The sequence below is a fragment of the Heterocephalus glaber genome, unplaced genomic scaffold, assembly GCF_053883595.1.
Source record: "Heterocephalus glaber isolate CG9 unplaced genomic scaffold, H.glaber_assembly_v1.0 deba00000621, whole genome shotgun sequence".
Taxonomy (NCBI): domain Eukaryota; kingdom Metazoa; phylum Chordata; class Mammalia; order Rodentia; family Bathyergidae; genus Heterocephalus; species Heterocephalus glaber.
This window is the reverse complement of record NW_028258153.1, coordinates 14,898,629-14,920,180: the sequence shown is the minus strand read 5'-3', so window position 1 is coordinate 14,920,180 and position 21,552 is coordinate 14,898,629. Positions and strand designations below refer to the sequence as shown.

Here is a 21,552-nt window from a genome sequence, read left to right as displayed (position 1 = left end):
ATCAACATACTTACAAAGCTGAGCAAAAAAAAAAAAACACCACCAACTGTCTTTTCCTTGGTTTTACCCTATCCCATTCTAAGAACAAAACGTAACTGGCATCTAATGATTCCAAAGCCAAGCCTTGGGAAGGCTGCTGCCATACACCTTCCATCTCCCATGTGTGCTGGCCTCTAATTCTGAACAGGCTGGGCCGCATGAGAACTTTCATGTCCTCTTTTTTTTTTTTCAGGCTAGACTGAAACTTGCTACGTACCCCATTCTTGCCTTGAATTTGAGTTCATCCAGGCTTAGCCACTGAGTGTTGGGATTACATGTGTGCCACCACACCCAGCCTTTCTTCATCTCACATTCTTTCCCCTTAATCTCTACCCTTTAATTTGCACAAAGTCTTCCCACTACAACTTCACACATTCAAGTTTATTCACAGAAAATCTGCAAATGGAACAAGAAATGAAAAGAGTAGGAAATCAATCATGTCTATAAATTGAGAACAGATGAGGAAATATTCCATGAAAACCCCTGAAACTGAGTTCTAAAACCATTCTTGGCTCAGTTCAATGATACTTCACTTGGAAAACAAAGAAGAATGTTGTAAGGCTCAAGACATTTGTCCTAAATGATGCCACGCTTGAGAACTTATGAGCTATTCATAGTATGAGAGAAGCCTGATTCTCTCATACAAGAGCTATTCCCATGGGAGTGCTGAGAGATTCTAGAAGCTGAAGTTAAATTTCACAGCAGAACAGAATCACTTAGAATCCTTGCTTCAGTGCACTCACAGAGGTCCAGAGGTCTGAAAAAAAAACTAATGCCTCCAAGAGTACATAATTTACTGGGCAGAAAAAGGGATTGAATATTTACATATTCTTGGGACTGAGCTGAGTGCTGCCAAACAGAACTGGCCTTTGCTCTCCACTGTAGACACTGCATTATGCTCTCTGAAGTCATTCTCTAATGAATGACAGCTAATAACTGTACCACACATTATTAGCAAGGCATTTTTGGTGAATGATCATTATGTTTACAGAAATAACTTTAAGAGTCATTAATATTTGCTAATAGGTAATACTGCAGCTAGCATTTTAAAAGTTATCTTTAAGTTACTAAGAAGACTAGACAGAGTCTCTTTCAGAGTTCTGAATAACAAATATCTTAGACTCAGAACTGGAAGGCACCTGGGAGAGGTTACCTGGCCCAGTAGTCATTTAAACAACACAATTCGCTGTATTGTCGTATGACTTACGATGTAAAATAAAACACATTAGGTTTATTACCTAATCTTATAGTTAAGAAATAGATATTCTTTCTAGAGGAACAAAAGGGAAAAGTGTTTTCTGCCACTCCCCCATCCCTTCCCCTAATTCTCTGTGCCCTTAGAATCAAGAACATGTATCATATAGAAAATGACTAATCAAGAGCTTGACTTAGCAAAGCACATTCATTTTTATTTCACTGCCTGTTGAGTGAAAGAAAATACAGTAAGAAAAATAGGCCATCCACTTAAACTTCCGGGGAAGTAAAACTTGTGTGGTTAAGAAGATAGGTTCTGGAATTAGAATAGCTGTATAATTCTGAGCAAGTTATTTAAACTTTCTCTGTCTCAACTTCCTTATCTATAAAATGAAGATAATTATATTATTTTTGTAGTTGTGAAGGAAAAAAACCCATTTCATTTAGCACAGTGTCTGGCATGTACAGAGAAGTTAATAAATGATATTTTATTAAAATTTTTAATGTTTTATGGTCTATTCCAGGGAAAATCATGAGATGTGATATCCCATATTATCATTATAAAGAAAATAAAAACCTGTAACAATTGCTACTTTGGTATGATAGCTCTCTATTAAAAAATGGAAACTTTGTGACATATATCCAAATGGTCAGAGAGACCCAAAATGTTCAAAATTTAAGAATTTAGAGAAAAGAAACTGAGTAGCCACACAGTCATAAACTGACGTTAAGCTAAGTAAATTGTGACTGACACAGGTCTTCTTTTTCAGTTGAATAACTAGAAACATAGTGCATCCAGTTCTAGAATAGGAGCTATAAGCATGTATTAATCATACATCATCTCTACATATATTCTTAAGTTGAAATATGAACATTTTATTCAAAGACACTTATTTAATGAAACAAAAATTAGAAGAACAGCTCAGAAACTTCAGTACATACTCCTACTTGAAAACAGTACTACTCAAAAATGAACCTGTGGGAACAAAATGCTACTGCCCTCTACTGAAAATTTAGTGAACTGCTTTTGCAGGAAGGTAACAATAAAATGATACTCGCTTTAAAAAACAGAAGGATTAAAATTATTTGTTTTTTGCTATGAAACTACAATAAATAGATACAACCATGTATTGCTTAATTGTAGGTGTACATTCTGAGAAATATTCCATTTAGACAATTTCATCTGTTGTGTGCTGATTATGAAGTGTACTTAACATAAATCCAGATGGTACAGGTCAACTGCTTTACCACTTACTGAAATCAAGAGACTCGGGAATCACAAGATTATGATGCTAATATTGGCATAAGATAGCATATTATTTTATAGTAAACTTTAATAAGCAGGAATGTACTCTAATGGCAAAGTATAATATAATGAATATATAAACAATTAGTACAGTCATTTATTACCAAGTATGCACTGTACATAATCATAATGCAATGTACACAATCATACTTTTATATGACTGATGGTTTGTTTACACCAGCATTTCCACAAACACACTAGTAATTCACTGAGCTACCATTTTTTGATGGATACATCAGTGTGTCACACATGCACTCTGTCACTGATAGAAATATGCTGTACATGACTGTATCTTTAAAGAACCTTTTTCTTTTATGAGAAAATATTACATATAGATCAATTTCCTCTGTCCTTCATGGTTATATGGCAAATCACATGCTTTCTGAGCTATTCCGGCAACCTGAATAATATAGTCATCTTTACTACAATGTAGCATGTAATCTATAAACAGAGAAAATATACATTTTCAAAGAGATGGAAATTATGTCCAGATGGTTGAACTTTTTTTTTTACAGAATAAGCCTTATAGCCTTATTCTGTAAAATGTCTTAATAATATTTTTGATTTGAAAATGGCAGTGGTTGAATATCAGAGGCAAATATTAATGATGCCACTTTGGGTACAGATGAGACAGTTGCAGAGTGACACCCAGTGGTGTAACTTCCCTCACACTCCCAGGAGCCTTCCATGTGTATTTCCCCAGTTGTAACTATCAAATCATCCCTAAATACAACCTCAGAAGGCAACTAATAAATAAGTGCTCAGTGAAACAAAAGGAGTAAGTCATATATGTCAATATTTCTCAACAGGTGACTACAGGTATTAGTATTTCTCTGAATTACAAGGTATTTAACAACACTCTCCTCCAGGACCCTAAACACAAGGTACACTTCTAGTTACTGCCCACTGCCCCATCTCTGACATTTCCAGATGCCTAGTGGGGAGAGGGTAGGCATTGAGACCCACCAACTACGATTCATAAATGAAAGGAAATATACAGTATATCATCCGGTTCTTAAGAAAACCAGTTTAGTCAAGTCCCTGTCCCTCTCCTGTCCTGTCTTGTCCCATCTCCTCCATTCCCTTCCCTTCCCCCTCCTCCCAAACTTGGGATTAAACCTAGGGCCTTCACATTGAGCTATATCCCCAGCCCTTTTCCTATTTTAAATTTTGAGACATGGTGTAAGTCATTAAGTTACCCAGGTTAGGCTGAAACTTCAGATCCTCCTGCTGCAGCCTTCCAGAGTGCTAGGATTATAGTCATGTTCTACCATGCCTGGCTTGTTTGTTAAACTGTATTTTTGACTGAGTATGTGCCTCATTTTTACACATTTGGAACAACTGCTTTGGTCTGTCATATATGCAAAGACATTTTTTCACAATGGAAAAAAATTAACTTGATGAAGATACAGGTAGTAAGTAGTTTCCAAAAAGACAGAAGGCCCACATCAGGAGCAAGACCAAAAAACTGATAAAAAGTCCCCTTTATATTGGAAAAAAATGGAATAAGGATTTATATAAGGCAAAAATAAGAGCTAACTGTAATGAGGGCCTATTTTAAATCTGTTTATCTTTTTTTTTCTTGGTACAGGGATCGAACTCAGAACTTAGGACCTTGTGGTTTCAAGGCAGGTGTGGTGCCACTGAGTTAAATCCCTGGCCCTTGGGCTTATTTTACTAGGCAATATTCTAAGCACTGTACCATTATCCCTCAAATCCCCACAGCAATCCTATGAGGTAGCCTCTGATATTTTTCAGAAATACAATTTTACATACCAAGTAAATTTTTAAAAATCTTACAAACAGGAAAATATTTCTGAGATAACTTGCCTGGACTACAGAAATTTCAGGAGCTGAGCTAGGATTTAAACCACACTTGAACATAATTTGTATAATGCTGGTCTTGAAACTCTACCAAGGTGTTTTATCTCTGTTTTTTTTTTTTTTTTGGTACCAGGGATCAAACTCAGGACCTTGTGCTTACAAGGCAGGTGGCGGAACCACTGAGCTAAATCCCCAGCCCCCTTATCTCTGTTTTTATCTTCAAGAAACCTTTCAGTCAAAAGTCACTGTAACTGAAATTTTAAAAGTGGAATTCCATGGGCCAGGGATTTAGCTCAGCGGTTTCGCTGCCTGCCGTGCAAGCACAAGAACCCGAGTTGGATCCCCAGTACCAAATAAATAAATAAATAAATAAATAAATAAATAAAAAGTGGAATTCCAACTCAAGGTTTTTGGCTAGTGAGATGTTTCACCAACTTGATGACTACAATGCTTATAAACCATCCCTTCATTTAATGAGAAACTAGAGGGTCCAAAATTTGTATCTGGTGGTTGTGATCACCGTACACTGAGTTCTTTTGCAAATACCTTAAACTTCCTGGAAATCCAACCTAAAATAAACACAACCATCCATTTACTTTCTCTGTTTGTACAGGCTATGTTTGTACTAGTAATGCTAATACACAAAATGTAAAAGATACACTATAAACTCACGATCCCTAATCTTATGGGGGTCCCCAAAAGCGCTAGCTGGCTTCTGGTGTTTCTCTAGTTAGTTGAGTTGCTCACTCTAAAAAGGGCATTTCAAACCTTCCTCACTCTCCTCAGATACCTTCTTTTAAGAACCAACTTTCTCTGTTGATATTTAAAGAAATTAAAGCTTTTTGACAAAAAATTTTCATTAGTTGTGACCAACAGAGCTACATATCAAAGAACCAAGGCAATTATCACCTCTCTAGCCACAATGTTTTCCTCTACTAAATCCTTTAAGTATTAAAGTATGCTCCAATATTCCCATCAACTATAGGAACAAAAAAAATAACCTCTCAATATTTCCTTTGACTCCCACATCTACCTCTACTCTCCCTTCCCCTCCATTATTATCTTTATTCTCAACTATCATTCGTAGCCAAAATCAGAAGTTGTCTGTCTTTACTATGTTTACATCCTATTTCCACTGACAACTCTCACAGACTTTGGCCTGTCACTCCACATCAGCATTAACAGCTCTTACTAAATACTAAATCATTATGGCCAGTGAGTGTCCTTTGATCTTTCTGTTTTTCCTTCAGATACAACTTGATCCCACTCCCTCCTACTTTAAATCCTCTTTCCTCTTGGCTTTTACAACACTCTTTTGATTTGCTTTCTTCTTTCTAACTCAGTCATCTTTGCAGGCTCTTTCTTTCCTATTCCATCTTCAGATCTTGTAGAAATTCTCCAAGGGACTCTGTCCTAGGATCTCTGTTCTTATTTTTCATTCTCTTTTCCTTAAGCATCTCATTCATAGACACTACATATCAAAATTACACCAAATTTACATTTACCCTAGACCCATTTCAGATGAGTAAACTGTGACCATCTAGTACCAAACCATAACAACAAGCTTACCTGTATGTGTGCAACTGTTTTCCCAAAAGCTTTTCTTTGCTTAACATAGTTCCTGGTTTCTTCAAACATGAATTCACAGGCAGAAACTGCCAAATCAGCAATTAACAACCTTTCCTATAACCCAAAAATTAAGTCTTAAACATTATTCTAATTACACAAATGATTTTCACACAATTTCATTATAATAAATCCTACAATCTTTATAATGAACTCCTAAAGATTAATTTAACTCTTTATAATAAAATGCTCCACAAAGATTTGAGATTTTGACCTACCTAAAAGAATAATTCTCTAAAAAATTCTTTATTTTTATGAAAGATTGTCATTACTATATGTACTCTACAGTTTCTTTTTTCTATTCATGTATTAGTAAAGAAAATCCACTTTTATTTATTGATCTCTGTACTATATAACAATGTGTCTGTACAAATAAGTATCTTCCAGAATATAGGTTAAATTCTATCTACTAGTACAAAAGTAGCCTTAGATCAAATCCATCATGCTAGTGATTTTCATAGTGTTTCATACTATTTAAATGCTAGGTTCCTAGCTCTTTTTCCAATTTCATATTTAGCTTATGCCATGGACATTGTAAATGTATCCCCTTATGCTGACATATGAGGTCCAATGATCACTAGGCAATCATATTCGAAAACCGATGTAAAGGCTAGCTTTTACACTACTAAAATTTTTCAGTTTGAACTTAACATCTTTTTCCCTTTCATTTTTTTTTTTTTTTTGGTACCGGGGATCGAACTCGAGACCCTTTGCTTGTGAGGCAGGTGGCGATACCACTGAGCTAAATCCCTGGGCCTTCCCTTTGATTATTATAGTTATTTAAAAATTGCCAGATGTTTTCAGTGTTACTTCCTTATAAAAAGCTAACAGTTCTTGACTTCTAGTTATTAGGCTGAAACCATTCCAAGAAGGAATCACAGAACTGAAGAAAATCTATTTTTCCCAGTCACTTTATAAGTTTTATTTGGATATTCCTGAGTTCAGTTTAGCATGCATGGATTCACAAGGGCTAATCAAAAAATACAGTGTGTGTTTGAATTAAAAAATTATTACAGTAATAAAAGACACATTGCCATTATTCCCCCTCAACCCCCCCCCCAACATAATTATCCTGTTGTTCTTGCCACATTTTGAAGCAGTTCTGGAAGTACGTTTTCTTATCTTTCCAAGGTGTGCAAGGTGGGATAAATAATGTGGTTAATGTTGCTTTTGTGTGTCACCCAGCAGAAAGGCAGGCCCTTAAAATATTGTGTTGTATGCTCATTCAGCAGATCTTATTCATCATGTGCCCTCTGGATCTTCCCCAAAGTAAAAACGATCATGAAAGGTAAATCAGGATATCGAGGTAGGTTTGATAATGCAACTAAAGACACTCACAAAATAGGACTTCCAGAATACTTCAGAAAGTGGCCAAAAGGAGTGGATAAGCGTGTTTGAAGCTTGGGGCAGGGGATATACTGAGGGAGATTAATAGCAATATTCTTTTTACTGTAGTAAATTTTTAAGAATTTAAACATTCACTGTATTTTTCAATCATACTTTGTATATGGTCCTGTATTACTCTATTCCAGCCCATTATATTATTAAAAATGGTAGGGGCGGGGATTTAGCTCAGTGGTTCTGCTGACTGCCTCGCAAGTGCAAGGTCCCGAGTTCATTTCCTGGTTCCAAAAAAAAAAAAAAAAGGTATCTTTAATTTCTGACCTGTGGAAGTTCTTGCATGAGGTAATAGAAGCCTTTATTCTCTTCTCCAAGTAGGGCACTAGCTGGCAATCGGACATCTTCAAAGAATAGTTCTGCAGTATCCTAAGAGAACATACAGTTAAGTAAAACAGAATGAGTTCATTCAAGTTTTCCAATAACCCCATGTTATTATTTCCATTGAAGATTTTTTAAAAGGGACAAACTGGAAGCCACACTGGAGTGGTCAGTGAACACAAAAAGTAAATAGTAAGTCAGGGAGTCAAACTAGGTCCATGTGATTCCCAAACTTGGGACTTTCCCACTGCAGTATACTGTTATTCAAGCTCCCGTACTGTCCAGTTCTCTAGGGAATAAGAATATCTAACACAGTCAGCAAAACTTGTTTTTGGTAATACACAGAAACATCTTTTCTGTTCTTAATTCATAATTTTCTTCAATACATTTCAAAAAGAGACAGCTTAATACTGTAAAGTTTGCCATTTCTAAAATAGATATTCAAAATACCCTGATCCTTGTCTTTTGCTGACTACCAGAAAGAGATACAGTAGCACGACTGTGAATAATCTTTCTGAAACCCTTATTCTATGAATTCAGCACAGGAAGAAGGTATGACTTTGCCACCTGTAATTCTCTACATGTCTTTTCTCTGATTTGACAGTAACAATTATTACCTGAATACGAGTTATATTATGGCTTACCTGGGCTTTTAATCCCATTTTATGTAGCTTCCGTCCCTTGATAAATCCTTTCATTCCATTTTCCACCAGAAAAAGGCTAATGCCATGGGCAGGTGACCGAGCTTCACGATTTGTAACCGCAACTACAATCACAACATCACTTAACCAGCCATTAGTGATGAACACCTGCAAAACCCCAAGTACACTGTCATGCTCTGCAATACTCAGGTCCATGCAAGTTATGATTGGAGAAAGCATAGTTAAGAAGACTAAAACAAGCAAGACATGCTTTATTTATCCCTCTCTGTACCTTATTCAAGTACATGCAGAGTTGATATTGATATTTTTTCAGCAGTTGCTCCATTATGTCACTTTCTTGTTCAAAAAACTTGCAGGACTCCCAATTTTTCTACCTTTCTATGATAAGACCGACCACTTTATGTAGATGACATAGTTAAGTTGCTAAGTGTTTTTTTGGCTAAAGTATTCAGGAATCATTATCTGTATGTTCTAAAACCCATGGTCTCGGGTTGCTAAGTGTTTTTTTGTTTTGGGGGGGTTTTTTTTGGTACTGGGGATCGAACTCGGGACCTTGCGCTTGCGAGGCAGGCAGTGGAACCACTGAGTGAAATCCCCGGCTCTGCTAAGTGTTTTTGTTTAAAGCATCCAAGAATTAATATCTGTATGTTCTAAAACCTATAGTCTCAGAAGTGTATTAACTATAGATAATAAAATGAACAATAGACTGGAAAGAAAGAGCAGTCTATAGGGCAAAAATCATTCACTTGAACCCCCTGATCTTGCACTGGAAAAATCAAGTGATTTCTCCAGACACTGCTGTTGAAGTAATTACAGAACAAGTTTAATGGATTCTAAACTATTTTCATCATGACTGATCTCCTTTCTAAGAAAGTTATAAGAAAATTCTCTTTGTAAGTGGTCTTTCTCAGTTTGCATTCTAATTGTGAGAGTCGAAAGTTTGAAAAGGGCTGGGATTATCCCTTAGGGATTTTAACTAAATGCTTATAATACAACACTCACTGTAATACAACAGCTCACTGTAAATGTTATATAGATAAGATATAGTTATTTAAAAAAAGGAAAAAATAACTTTCTGAGTCTAAAATACAAATATCATTATCATATCATTATGAATTTCCTTTCTCATCTCTCTCTTTTTTTTTTTTGAGACAGGGTCTCATTATGTAGTTCAGGCTGGTCTCCAACTGGCAGAAATCTTCCTGCCTTAGCCTCCCGAGTTCTGGGATTACAGGTGTGTGCCACCTCACCCAGCTTTTTTATTTCTATTCTTATAAATGAAATTATTGTACATCTGTATTCTGCATGGTGTTTTTCCACTTAATGTTAACATATACATAGTTATGATAATATAACATAGTTGTTGATATTTTATGGATTGGACATTAGTTCTGATGTAATACACATTTATTTCCCTATTCCTTTACTTTCACTTGCTTTCCATTTTTTTAATATTCCTAATCGAGTTTTTGAAATAATCAATGGTATCTTTAGTGAGTGTTTCTCACAGAAGACCACAACTGAGCAGACTGTGCTCAGATACTTTTTTTTGTGGTACCAGGGATCTAACCCAAGACCTTGCACTTGCGAGGCAGGAGAGGCACCACTGAGCTAAATCCCTGGTCCTCAGATTTTTTTTTTTTAATAATAGGGGCTGAACCTAGGGCCTTGTCAATGGTAGGAAAACACACTATGGCTGAGATACATCTCCAGCCATTTTAACTTAGCGATATAGTCTTGTTAAGTTGCTGAGAATGACAGGCCCTGAACTTGTGATCCTCCTGCCTCAGCCTCTGGAGTAGCTAAGGTTAAAGGCATGAGTCACAGTCCCCAGCCCCATCACTTTTGACCAAACACCCCACTCTTTTTTCAAAATAAGCTTTTTGTATATAAGGAGTTAACTGTTAAGTGAATATACATTGGAATCAGCATCTACTATATTTATAATTTAGAATAATATTTCTTTATGTACATTTAAATAACATAAGTGATTTATGGTAGCCTACAAAAAATTCTTAAAACATAAAATATATTGTTTCCAACTTTTAGAGATGGCAGTACACATCAGGCTATCAGAGTAAGAAGCTATGCACATTTTCCAAATTTATTTGACCATACAGGTATTATTTTTCTGTCATACAAAATTAAGGAATGTTGTTTACAATCAAGATTCTCAAAGTTTATTCTGCATACCGATGTCAGTCCATAAACTGAACAGCCTCTGTGCAGTCTGTGAACATAAGTATAGACATTGAGAATGTAGAATCTCCTAGAAATTTGATAGTGCCATGATATTCTTTAAAAACATGAAGATATTAGCCTGAAACTAATTGGAAATAAAAAGAATTTGTAATAAAGAAAACAAGGCTGGGGTTGTTGTTCAGTTGTAGGGTAGTGCATGCTTTGTGTTCTCGAGGCCCTGAGCTCAACACCCGGCACCAAAAACCAAAACAAACAAACAGAAAAACTCATCTTTCAATAGACCCTGCTACACATTTTCAGTAAGACTTCCCTAGAACAGTGTAGAAAATAAGCATCTTTTCTTCACTTACCACTCAGTTCATAAAACATATTTACCAAGTATATATGAGACATGATCTGAGGTAGACATTATCATTAGCCCTCAGTGATAATAGATTCAAAGGCCATTTGTAACCATGTTTGGGGGTGGGGGTGGGGCTCCAAGTCTATCAGTGGGTTAATGCTCAAAAACACCAAAGGGCTCTCAAATTATAACATCTGCTACCTTTCTGTCCTAGGCTATTTGGAAACTCTTTGATATTTATCAGAAAGATTTTCCCCAAATCTTTTATCAACAACTCAGCTATTGTTTACCCTGTGTTTGAGCAACATGGAAGTTCCTTCTCCTTTTCTGGTTTAAGAAAGGACTGTCTGGAAGCTAAAATCATCTTTGCATTATTTGTGAGGGAGCACACAACATCAAACATAGAGGCTGGTACTACAGATCTTATGACATATAAAAGTTGTAGGTCTCTTCCTATTTCTAAGCACTTAAGAAAGTAATTTCTGTGAGTCCTTAGGTCCATTAGATTCAATAATGAGTAATATTTTAGATATTGTTACCCACTGCATGGCTCCGGAGAGAAGGGCTAGAAAGCCCCTCTTTACACACCTTGCTTCCATTGAGAATCCAATCACTTCCATCTTTTTTGGCATTTGTTCTTACTCCTTGTAAGTCACTGTAATGGAAAGAAATGATTAAAAAATTATCAGTAGGTAAAAAACCAGATTACACAAATACTGCTATGTAAGTATATGTATCATGTTATCATTCAAATTTGATACATTATAGAACTCCTAATATTAGTAATGTTCACACAATTGCAATTATGTCTGATACATTATCTTCTAAAGGTCTTTCATGAATGAATGGTATAAACTCTCCAGACTTTAGAGAGTACAGACTCCCCAAACTGGACTAAGATGGCATTCCAAGGCTTACTATATTACTAAGGTTATATGTCATCACACATTATGTTTTTACCTTCCTTTATATCCCTTGCTTCTTTTTCCCTTACCTCTAATTCATCAAAAGATTAGCTATTCAAAAGTCTGTGTCTCAAGTGTCATTTTCTAACAAATCTACTAAACTAAAATATAAAAATACAAAGAGTATTCCAAAGGAGAAAATAATTTTTAAAAACTTTCTCAATGAACATTTTAAAAATACATCTTTGCAAAATGTTTGCTACAGGTACACATACGCACATTTTTATAAAATTGTAACCAAACATATGATTTTGATCTCTTAATAATATTTACTTTTTTCTGTAAGATAATTTTTATCTACATGGAATATCATATGAATTTACTATAATTTTTTTATTAGTCCATGTTTGCTGTGCATAATGTTTTTTTTTCCTTGTATGGAGGTGGTGCATGTACATCAAGCATCTTCATTCCTTTTTTCATCCCTTTCCCTCCTCTCCCTCCCTTCCCCCTCCATTTCTTAATTCTCTTCCCTTTTGAGAAAGATACTTTTCATACTCCTATTAATTCATCTTTTTTCATTAAGTTTATTGGTATATTTTAGGTATACAATATGACATTCATAATTGGGAATTTATACCTTTACATGATATGTCTTGGTTATTTTTTTCCCCATTCCCCTGCCCTCCTATTATCTACCTTTTATTTTGCTCTTTATTTATACTTTGGGTTTCTCACATAAGAAAAACTGTGATATTTAAGCTTGTGTGTCTGATTTATTTCACTTACTATTATGGTCTCAAGGTGTACCCATTTTCCTACATTGAACACTAAGGTTTCAATATTCATGAATTGCCTACAGTGAGTAGCATCATACATAAATAGTCCCCATCACTTATTAGGAAATTTTAATGATTCTTCCTGTGTTCTTTATGTTTTTGTACTCCATGGAAGTTTTTAAAATCACTCTTTCCCTTGCTCTGTCCTTCCTGATTGCCACAACTTGAGCAGCCTTCTATGCTCTCTTGCCATGTTGTTTCTGCCTTGGATCCAGCTGAACACAGACTGAAACATCTGTGACTATGAGCCAAAAATAAACTTCTTGTTCCTTTAAGTTGTGGGTGTCAAGTATTTTGTATCGGCAATGGGAAAGCTCACTTTACAAGAAAATAGAATCTTAAGCTGGGCATGGTGTACATGCCTGTGATCCCAGTACTCTGACAGGATGAGACAAAAAGATTGGAAGTTGGAGCCCATCCTGGGCACCTTAGATTCTTCTCAAAATAACTGATACAGTTCAGTCAGTGCAAAGGCCCTAGGTTCAAATCCCAGTACTTTAAAAAAAGGATCTTGCAGAAATGATTAATTTATGAAGGATGTTGAAGTGGGGAAAACACCATGAATTATCTGGATGAGTCATAAATATAATCACAAATGTCCTTAGGAAAAAAAAAAAAAGGAGAGGGAGATTCCATATATAGGAAAGGAAAAGGTAATCTGGCCACAGAGGGACTAAGCCAAAACATGCTCTAGCCACCAGAAGATGGAACAGGCAAGGCATGGATTCTTCTCTTTATCCTCAGGAGGGAGTCTGGCCTTACTGATACTTTGATTTGGGCTCAATGATACTGATTGTCGTTTTATGGCCTTCAAATTAAATTTGTTGTTTTATGCCATGAACTTTATGGTAATTTGTCACAAAAGCCATAGTAAACTACTGTATTCTCTTAAAAGTGTTTACCTTAAATTTCAGTAAAGATCTTATCTTTCCTACTTATCTCTCAAGCTTTCTGTGAATATGGCATATATATGACTACATGCTCCTTGCCTAACATATTTCTTTTCACATAACAAGAATTCCATAAACATTTGATGAATTACATAACTAAAAATGCCAAGTGAATTGAAAAGAGATAATAAAGCAAGCAGGAGACTGCTATCTTTAGAAAGGCCTGATTATAAAGCTGTCCTTGACTGGCATCTGAGAATTTGGATTTCAGGAAGATTCTCACCATTCTCAAAACTGATAAAAGAGGACTACTATTTCTACACAATTTGTGCAAACAATATGGCTAATGCTGAACAACTACTTTACTTCTGGGACTCTCAATTTTGAAATACGGTAGGCAGAAGGTGCCTATGTGATCAACCTTCAGTAACATCCTGGGCACTGAGTAGCTAATGAAATATATCCTGGTAGATAATATCTCAACATGTTGTTACAACCTGTTGCTGATGGAATTAAGCATATCCAGTGTGACTTCATTGGGAGAAAACTAAAAAACTGCTCCTTATTTTCCATGGACATCACTTGGAGATTTCTTTCTGTGGATTATGCTTTGTGTCTTTTTACCCATAGATATGGAAAGCTGAGTGTACTAAGAAAATGTTTGCTAATATGGTCAAGCAAGGCCATGACATATCCTGATAGCTGACACTGACAGAGGAGCTAAGAGGCTCTATGCATGGTTCCAAGACAGTGCCTGTGGAGACTTAATTGACCTTGTTAGACAGCAAGAGATTGACTTTATTTAATATTCGTCTCACTGTAACTTGGTCTTGAACGTCGAGTAGAGAAGTACAACTAAAGACAATAGCTATTTGAGTTCAACAAAAGTTTTAAGTTTTTTTAGCTGACATTGTTTAAAAAAATTATTTGATTTTTCATCCTTTTACAGCCCCAATTAATAGAAATTATGCTTATTATAGATAGCCAAGCCAGTCAAACACTATAGATCCTCACTATATATAGGCTCAAGCTATTGTTGGGTGCGCTTACTTTTCCTAAAGACACCTTCACATAAAACAAAAAGAAAGGGAGATATGTTGGGAGCAATGCTACATAATTCCAGGGAAAAATCATTTGAGTAGGCCTAGTTCTCCTGCCTACAGGCCAGCTATAACATTCCAAGACATAATTCCATTTTGGCCTCAGGTCACAACTGAGATCTCAATGATCTGGTGATGCTGTAATGCTCCAAGAGAAGACCACACCTGCGGGAGACACCCTGGGAAGAACCAAATCTTCATCTGTGTAGTTCCTGGGAGGAACCAAATCTTCATCTGCATTATTCTGAGATTTGTGCCGAACCCCCCTCTCCCAGTCTGTTATACCTTGTTTATCCCAATGTGAAGTACTGAAATCTACATATTCATTTGTTACATTTGTTTCTCCTGATGTACTAAATGAAAGGTGCTGCAAGCTAGGGTTTCTTGTCTTTGCTGCCCAGAGCAGCACTGATCAGACCCAAAGCTCAGCTTCTTCTCATTTGTCTACCTTTCCTGTAATTCGCCGTGTGCTGCCGTGGCTTGCAGGAGACTAGGACTTAAGGCAGAGGTTCTGGTAACATCCCCTTCCCCTGTTCCCTACACTGGCTGTTGGGAACCATTCTATGTAATGTTAGGATTAGGGCTGTCTGAGGCCTCTGTGGCCCTGTGACGCTGATCTCTCTATCCTAAACAACAGAAGCTCCTCATAGACCTAAGATCCTCGTGAACTTAGAATCACTGCAGCCCTCTGAGACATCTGATCCTCCCTATGAGCCCAATAAATAGCGGCCAGCTCCGAGAAAAAAAAAAAAAAAAGAAAGAAAGAAAATGTTTGCTATTACAGTTCTGCTTCCAAGAGTTAAAACCAACTGAATCTTAGGGCCAGGGATTTAGCTCAGTGGCTCAGGTGCCTGCGCTGCCTGCCTCACAAGCACAAGGACCGGAGTTTGATCCGCCATACCAAAAAAAAAAAAAAAAGAAAAACCAACTGAATCTTGACTTACCTCCCAGCCCCAGGCTCTGTCATTGCTATGGCACCAATACATTTGCCTGCAGTCATCTGGGGGATGAAGTGCTTAATCTGTTCTTCTGAGCCATAGTTTGCAATATAAGGCATGACAATATCTGAATGAAGACTAAAACCTGGACCTGAACAATTTACGTAGGATCTTAAAGAAAAAAGGAAGACAATTTAAAATATAAGATACTTATTGTGGTATATTTTAGTTTCTTTAATTTTTTTTTTTTTTTTTGGTACCGGGGATTGAACTCAGGTCCTTGCACTTGCGGGGCAGGCAGGCAGTGAAACCACTGAGCTAAATCCCCAGCCCCTGTTTCTTTAATTTTTAATCAAAATGACTAATATAACAACAAACCATTAACGATTTATCATACTGGGTAATAACCTACCTCCTCATAAACCTGTGACATTCTCAGTGTTTTCTCTCTGCTTTTACTAATCTTTTAATTGCCTGTTCTAACATAACAGGAATGCTCTAACACCTTAGCAAATACATATTTAATGAATTAAGAGATAAAATGCTGAGCCCCTAGAATTGTATTACCCTAAAACACCAACTATTTTTATTTATGGCAAACTACTTTCGGATATACATTAATACCTTGGTTCTTGAACTCTGCAAACAATTTGGTTCACAAACAGAATCATTTGGCAAAATTTTGTTTTTGTTTGCAAACTCTGCATCAAGCAACAAACACAATCACAGCCATCTTTCCCACACAAACACGGCCATCTTTTCCAAAATCATAGAATAAATTAAGTTCATGAACTGAGGTACCACTGTGTTCTAATATGGTCAGGTTATAAATTTTGTACCTTGCTGTTTTCTTCTTAAATTGTAACATAATAAAATTCTATTTCTTACATAGATTTTTACAATTATAATCTTAAATAGCCACAAAATATTCCAAATTGTTTGTGCCCCTAATTTATTTATTCCCCCACTGCTGGATATTTAGATTGCTTCAAAATTTGAGGGAGTACAATTTAACATGACAATGATTTCTGAACATAGCTTTTATTTTTCTTATTCAATTGCCTTCTTAGGATAAACTTCCTAAAATGACATTGTATATCAAAGAGCAGTAGGGCTGGGGATTTAGCTCAGTGGTTTCGCTACCTGCTGCACAAGCACAAGAACTCGAGTTTGATCCCTGGTACCAAAAAAAAAAAAAAAGAGCAGTAACATTGTCATTTTTCATATATCTATATATTCACCTTTTTAATACAAAATATTTATTTTTCTAATCTGCAATACCACCAAAATGTATGAAAACGCCACTTTCACTACAACACTACACCCCTGTCAACACTGGGTATTAGGATTTATAACTTTCACCAATTTTGTAGATATACAAAATGACATCTACAAGTCAATTTAATTTATATTTGGTAAACAGTAAGGAAGTACTTTTTTCACTGAAAAAAACTAATTGCATTTCTTTTTACATAAAATGTTACTCCAAAACTTTGGCCCATTTTTGACTGTTATCTTTATTTGTTCTTATATATTAAACTTTAGTATGTTTGGTGGAAATATTTTTCCATTCTGCTATTCCCTTTCAAATATGTTTTTAAGAAGGAAATACCATGTAAGCTTACCGAAAATGAGGCTCTCTCCTTATTTATTTATTTATTTATTTATTTATTTGGTACTGGGGATCGAACTCAGGACCTAGCACTTGTGCCGGAACCGCTGAGCTAAATCCCCAGCCCTTCTCTCCTTGATTTTAAACAGCTCCTACTTCAACTTAAAAGAGGATTTCCTTTTCTTCCCACATTCAAAAAATGCCCAAGAATATGTGAATGGTATAATCATTCACACTTTATACTGAATTTTCAATCATCCCAGGACATTTAGAAAGCATTTTAATTATCATTTCAGAAAAGTGAACTCCAGACCGAGCTTCAATGCCTCCATACTTACTGCTCCTCCCAAACAACAGCTGCTGAGTACAAGTCACCACCAATCCCACCATGACGTTCTGCAATGTTGACACCAAGCAGTCCCTGTTTTCCAGCTTTTTCCCAAAGCTCCCTACTCACTTCTCCAGCTTTCTCCCATCTGCAAATAACAAATATTTTAAAATCAAACAAATTTCTTTCAAATTATTTAAATGGCCACACTCTGAATTTGTGAATGATTTTGTGCAGGAATGCATCCTTAACTTAAGGTTAACTGTTGACAATGCCATATCCTTCTATTTGTATCTGTCTTCCATTATTTCTTTTTCTCTTCCCTACTTCTATTTGCCACTTTCTGCCTCTTTCCTATTTATCAGACCTAGAAATCATACCCACAGATATTCACAGGTGTAGTTTCACTCAGTTGGTGCTCTTAGGGTACAAGATTAGTTTTGTCACAGTAAAGGGAATTTGATCAACTTGTAAAGAAAATTTTCCTCTGCATATTTTCTTAAAATGCTGAACAGGAAAAGCTTATCAAAGCTGACAAGAGCAAGCAACCTCACTCCACTCAAGAGGAGCAACAGGAGTGCAGGCACACCTTCAATTTCTGAAAAGTCTGTGTTTCTCATCCTTTGCACTAGGACCAAACCCGGCACCTTTAAGCATGCTAGTTAAGCCATGTGCCCACCTGAGCCATATCTCTATCTAGCCCCAGCTTTTTCCTTTAAAAATGAAAACAGTGCAAGGAGGAGTAGATGGCAGAAACAGTGAAAGAATCTAAAAATTGTTGTTTTTTAAAGGAGTAGATCAAGTCAGTAAGATGCATGGTAGTTGAAGATACTGGCTGAAGGTAGATACAGATACAAGAAATGTTAGAAGAAAGGTTTCGATTATCCTGGGTATTTTGATGTACATAATTATTGCCTAACATAGCTTTGGAAATATTTTTAGTATTGACTCAAAATGTTTTCACATCAATTATTTACTTCAGTCTCTTTCAACAATTTTTCTGAAAAAGTATTTTTCAGAAACAATATTTCTGAAACAAAACTTAAAAACAGTGAAGGGCCAGGGATGTAGCTCAGGGATGCCATGCCTGCCTGGCAAGCACAAAGTCCTGAGTTGGATCCCCAGTACCAAAAAAAAAATTGCCGGGCATGGTGGTACACACCTGTAATTCCAGCACTTGGGAGGCAGAGGCAGGAGGATTGCCACAAGTTTGAGGCTAGCCTGGGCTACATAGTGAGCTCAGGGCCAGCCTGAACTATAAAGCCCTGTCTCAAAAACCAAAACAAAAAGGCAGTGAAGCCAAAAAATAGATTCTCCTAGAACAAAGTACACTACACTTCTCTTACCTTTAAGAAGCTAGTTGTTTATCACCAAAGATTAGTCATAACTTTAGACTTTAGCTAATTTTGGTCAATGTAACCAAGAAAAATATTAAAACCTAAACAGGTCATGGACCATTCCTGTACTCTCAGCATGGGGGAGACTGAGGCAAGATGATCTTGAGTTTGAAGTCAGGTGGGGCTACATACTGAGTTCAAGTCCATCCTGTATTACAGCGCAAGACCCTGTCTCAAAATAAAATAAAATTAAGTAAAATACAAACACTCTTATGAAATGTTTCTAAATAAAAATTTAAAACTATTCTAAATGTAGCACTGTATTGTAACTGAGTGAATCTTGGAAACAGGAAATATTTAGTAGAAATGATAGTTTTTTGTCAATAAGGTAGTCAATGATTAATCAAGAAACATCTAGTAGTAAAGTACTTACAAGTGGCCAATCTCCTACCAACATTTGCACTATGCTGGACTTTTACATATTTTAATTCATTCATAAAACAAAAAAAGAACATGGAATGGACTAGTAGTTTGGTGGCACTTAACCACAGCTTTCAAAAATATTATCCTTAGATTAAATTGTACATTTTCAAATTTTCCCATTATTGAATTATATATTTTAAAGTCATTTAAAATGGCTAGGTGTGGTGTAAGCCTGGAGTCCCAACTACTTGGGAGGTTAAGGAGGGAAGACTGCTTGAGCCCAGGAGTTCAATACCAGCCTGGGTAGCATAGGCCCTAACTCAAAAATAAACAAAACAAACAAACAAAAAAAACAAGAACTCATTTAAAAAGCTAAAAACCCTATGATCTTAGAATATTATGGTGAAAAGCAGTAAGAATGTTATTAAAAACTGAACAGTAGTTTTTCTGTGCAGTACACAGAATTTTATGCTACTCTGCATCCATTAAAGGAATGTGTGCTACTTACTCTGCATGATTAGGAACCACTTCTTCTTGAAAAAACTTTCTTGCACTTTCCCGGAAAATGTCATGCTCCGAAGAAAAGATTCTTCTAATTCCTATATCTGTAAATCTTTTAGCAGAAGAACTTTCTAGACGTGCTTCCACTCCAGAATGAGAACACCTTTAAAAAATATGCATTAAGAAAATCAAGTGAATTATTACTCTAATTGTGACCGAACAACATGGAACCTAGATAGCTTTCCTGGAGACACTTTAAACATCACTACTTTTGATAGGCTCTTCCTTATTTGCTGGAATTCAACACTTTACCATTATTCATCTCAGTTTGGACTTCTAATTCTGTAAGAAGGATAATGCTTGAAACTAACCACTGATGAGTTGTGAAACAGATAGTGTTGTCACACGACACATAGATTAAATTATGTGGAAGTCAAACGGTACCATAGAATAATACTCAAACTTTCATGTCATATACAATGTTAAAAATAATGCAAATTCTCTATATTTAGTATTTTATGCATGATCACATAATTTCAAACAGCAGCTGTATAAAATGTAAACTGTGTTGATGACATTGCCATCACAGAGCCAGTCTGGGTGGAAATCAAATTCCCCACCAATCTCTATGTGGATTTATATAGAATTATTCAAGATCTTCAAGAACTGACTGTTACTGTGCTTGTTAGCTTCCCCTTTCAGGCAAGAGCCCTTGCCACACATGCTAAACTTAAAATGAGACTGATCTTCAGGTCTTGTAGGTCAATGGTCTTCAGTTTTGTTTTTTTTAATTCTGAAAATCTATGTTTCTGTAACCATTTTCAAGATCACATCTAGTTCACGTTATCATATATTCATATATTGCCAAACTATATTTTTCTGTTTTGTATTAAATCTTGATTTAGGTTTCTCTTTTCCTTAGATGAACCATGCTTTTTCTCTTCTTTTAAGTCTTTTGTTTGGAAAAGACCTATAATTAATCACAGCAGACTCAAGTTTTTGTTGCTTGCTTTGTTTTGTTCTTTGTGGAACTCAGGGATTTTATACTGAGCTATATCCCCAGTGCTTTTAAATTGCCCGGGCTGGGTTGGAACCTGTGATCCTCCAAATCTGAGAGGCTTCAGCTTCCCAGAATGCTGGAATTAATAGGCGTATACCACCATGCCATGCCTGGCCTTTTCAGAGTTTTTAACTAAATGTTAAGACATGTTTCTCCCTCCTGTTGGTGGCACATGCCTGCAATTCCAGCACTCTGGGAGGCTCAGGCTGAAGGATCGAAAGTTTCAGTCCAGTATGGGAAGGAACTTAGTGAGATCATCTCAAAATAAAAATTAAAAAGGGTTGAAGATGTAGATCAGTGTGAAAAGGCAAGGTTCAATTCTTACTACAGAAGAGAGAAAGCTTTCCAAGGTCTTTCTAATTAGCAACTACAATAAGTCCGCTTACTATACTCTTATTAATCAGTCTTGTTTGTTAACATTTAAGTTGTTTCAATCATTTTTCCCCTTATAATTAATCCTTTTGATCTTGCTTGATTTTTGTATCTTCACTTAATACTCCCTTAAAGAGTCATATGTTGAAGCCTTAACACCCAATAGGACAAAATTTGGAAACACAGTTAAATGAGGTCAAAGGGTGGGGTCTTAACTTGGTATGATTGCTAACCCCTTAAGTAGAGGAAGAGATTCTTTCTTTCCCTCAAGCAAAGGCCATTTAAGGACAGTGAGAAGCCAGGACAAGACAGAACCCATCAGGAACTCAATC

At 36.1% G+C, this 21,552-nt stretch overlaps 1 protein-coding gene across 1 annotated transcript in view; it reads right to left on the bottom strand.

Moving 5' to 3' along the window:
* Positions 1–21,552, bottom strand: part of Acadl (acyl-CoA dehydrogenase long chain) — a 32,657-nt gene that overhangs the window by 8,419 nt on the left and 2,686 nt on the right. The window contains exons 2-8 of the mRNA XM_004851115.4: positions 19,796–19,951; positions 17,538–17,675; positions 15,594–15,758; positions 11,504–11,570; positions 8,353–8,517; positions 7,655–7,756; positions 5,933–6,046 (exon numbers count right to left, since the gene is read on the bottom strand). Coding sequence (XP_004851172.1) covers positions 5,933–6,046; positions 7,655–7,756; positions 8,353–8,517; positions 11,504–11,570; positions 15,594–15,758; positions 17,538–17,675; positions 19,796–19,951 — 907 coding nt within the window. The remainder of the gene's footprint in view (positions 1–5,932; positions 6,047–7,654; positions 7,757–8,352; positions 8,518–11,503; positions 11,571–15,593; positions 15,759–17,537; positions 17,676–19,795; positions 19,952–21,552) is intronic.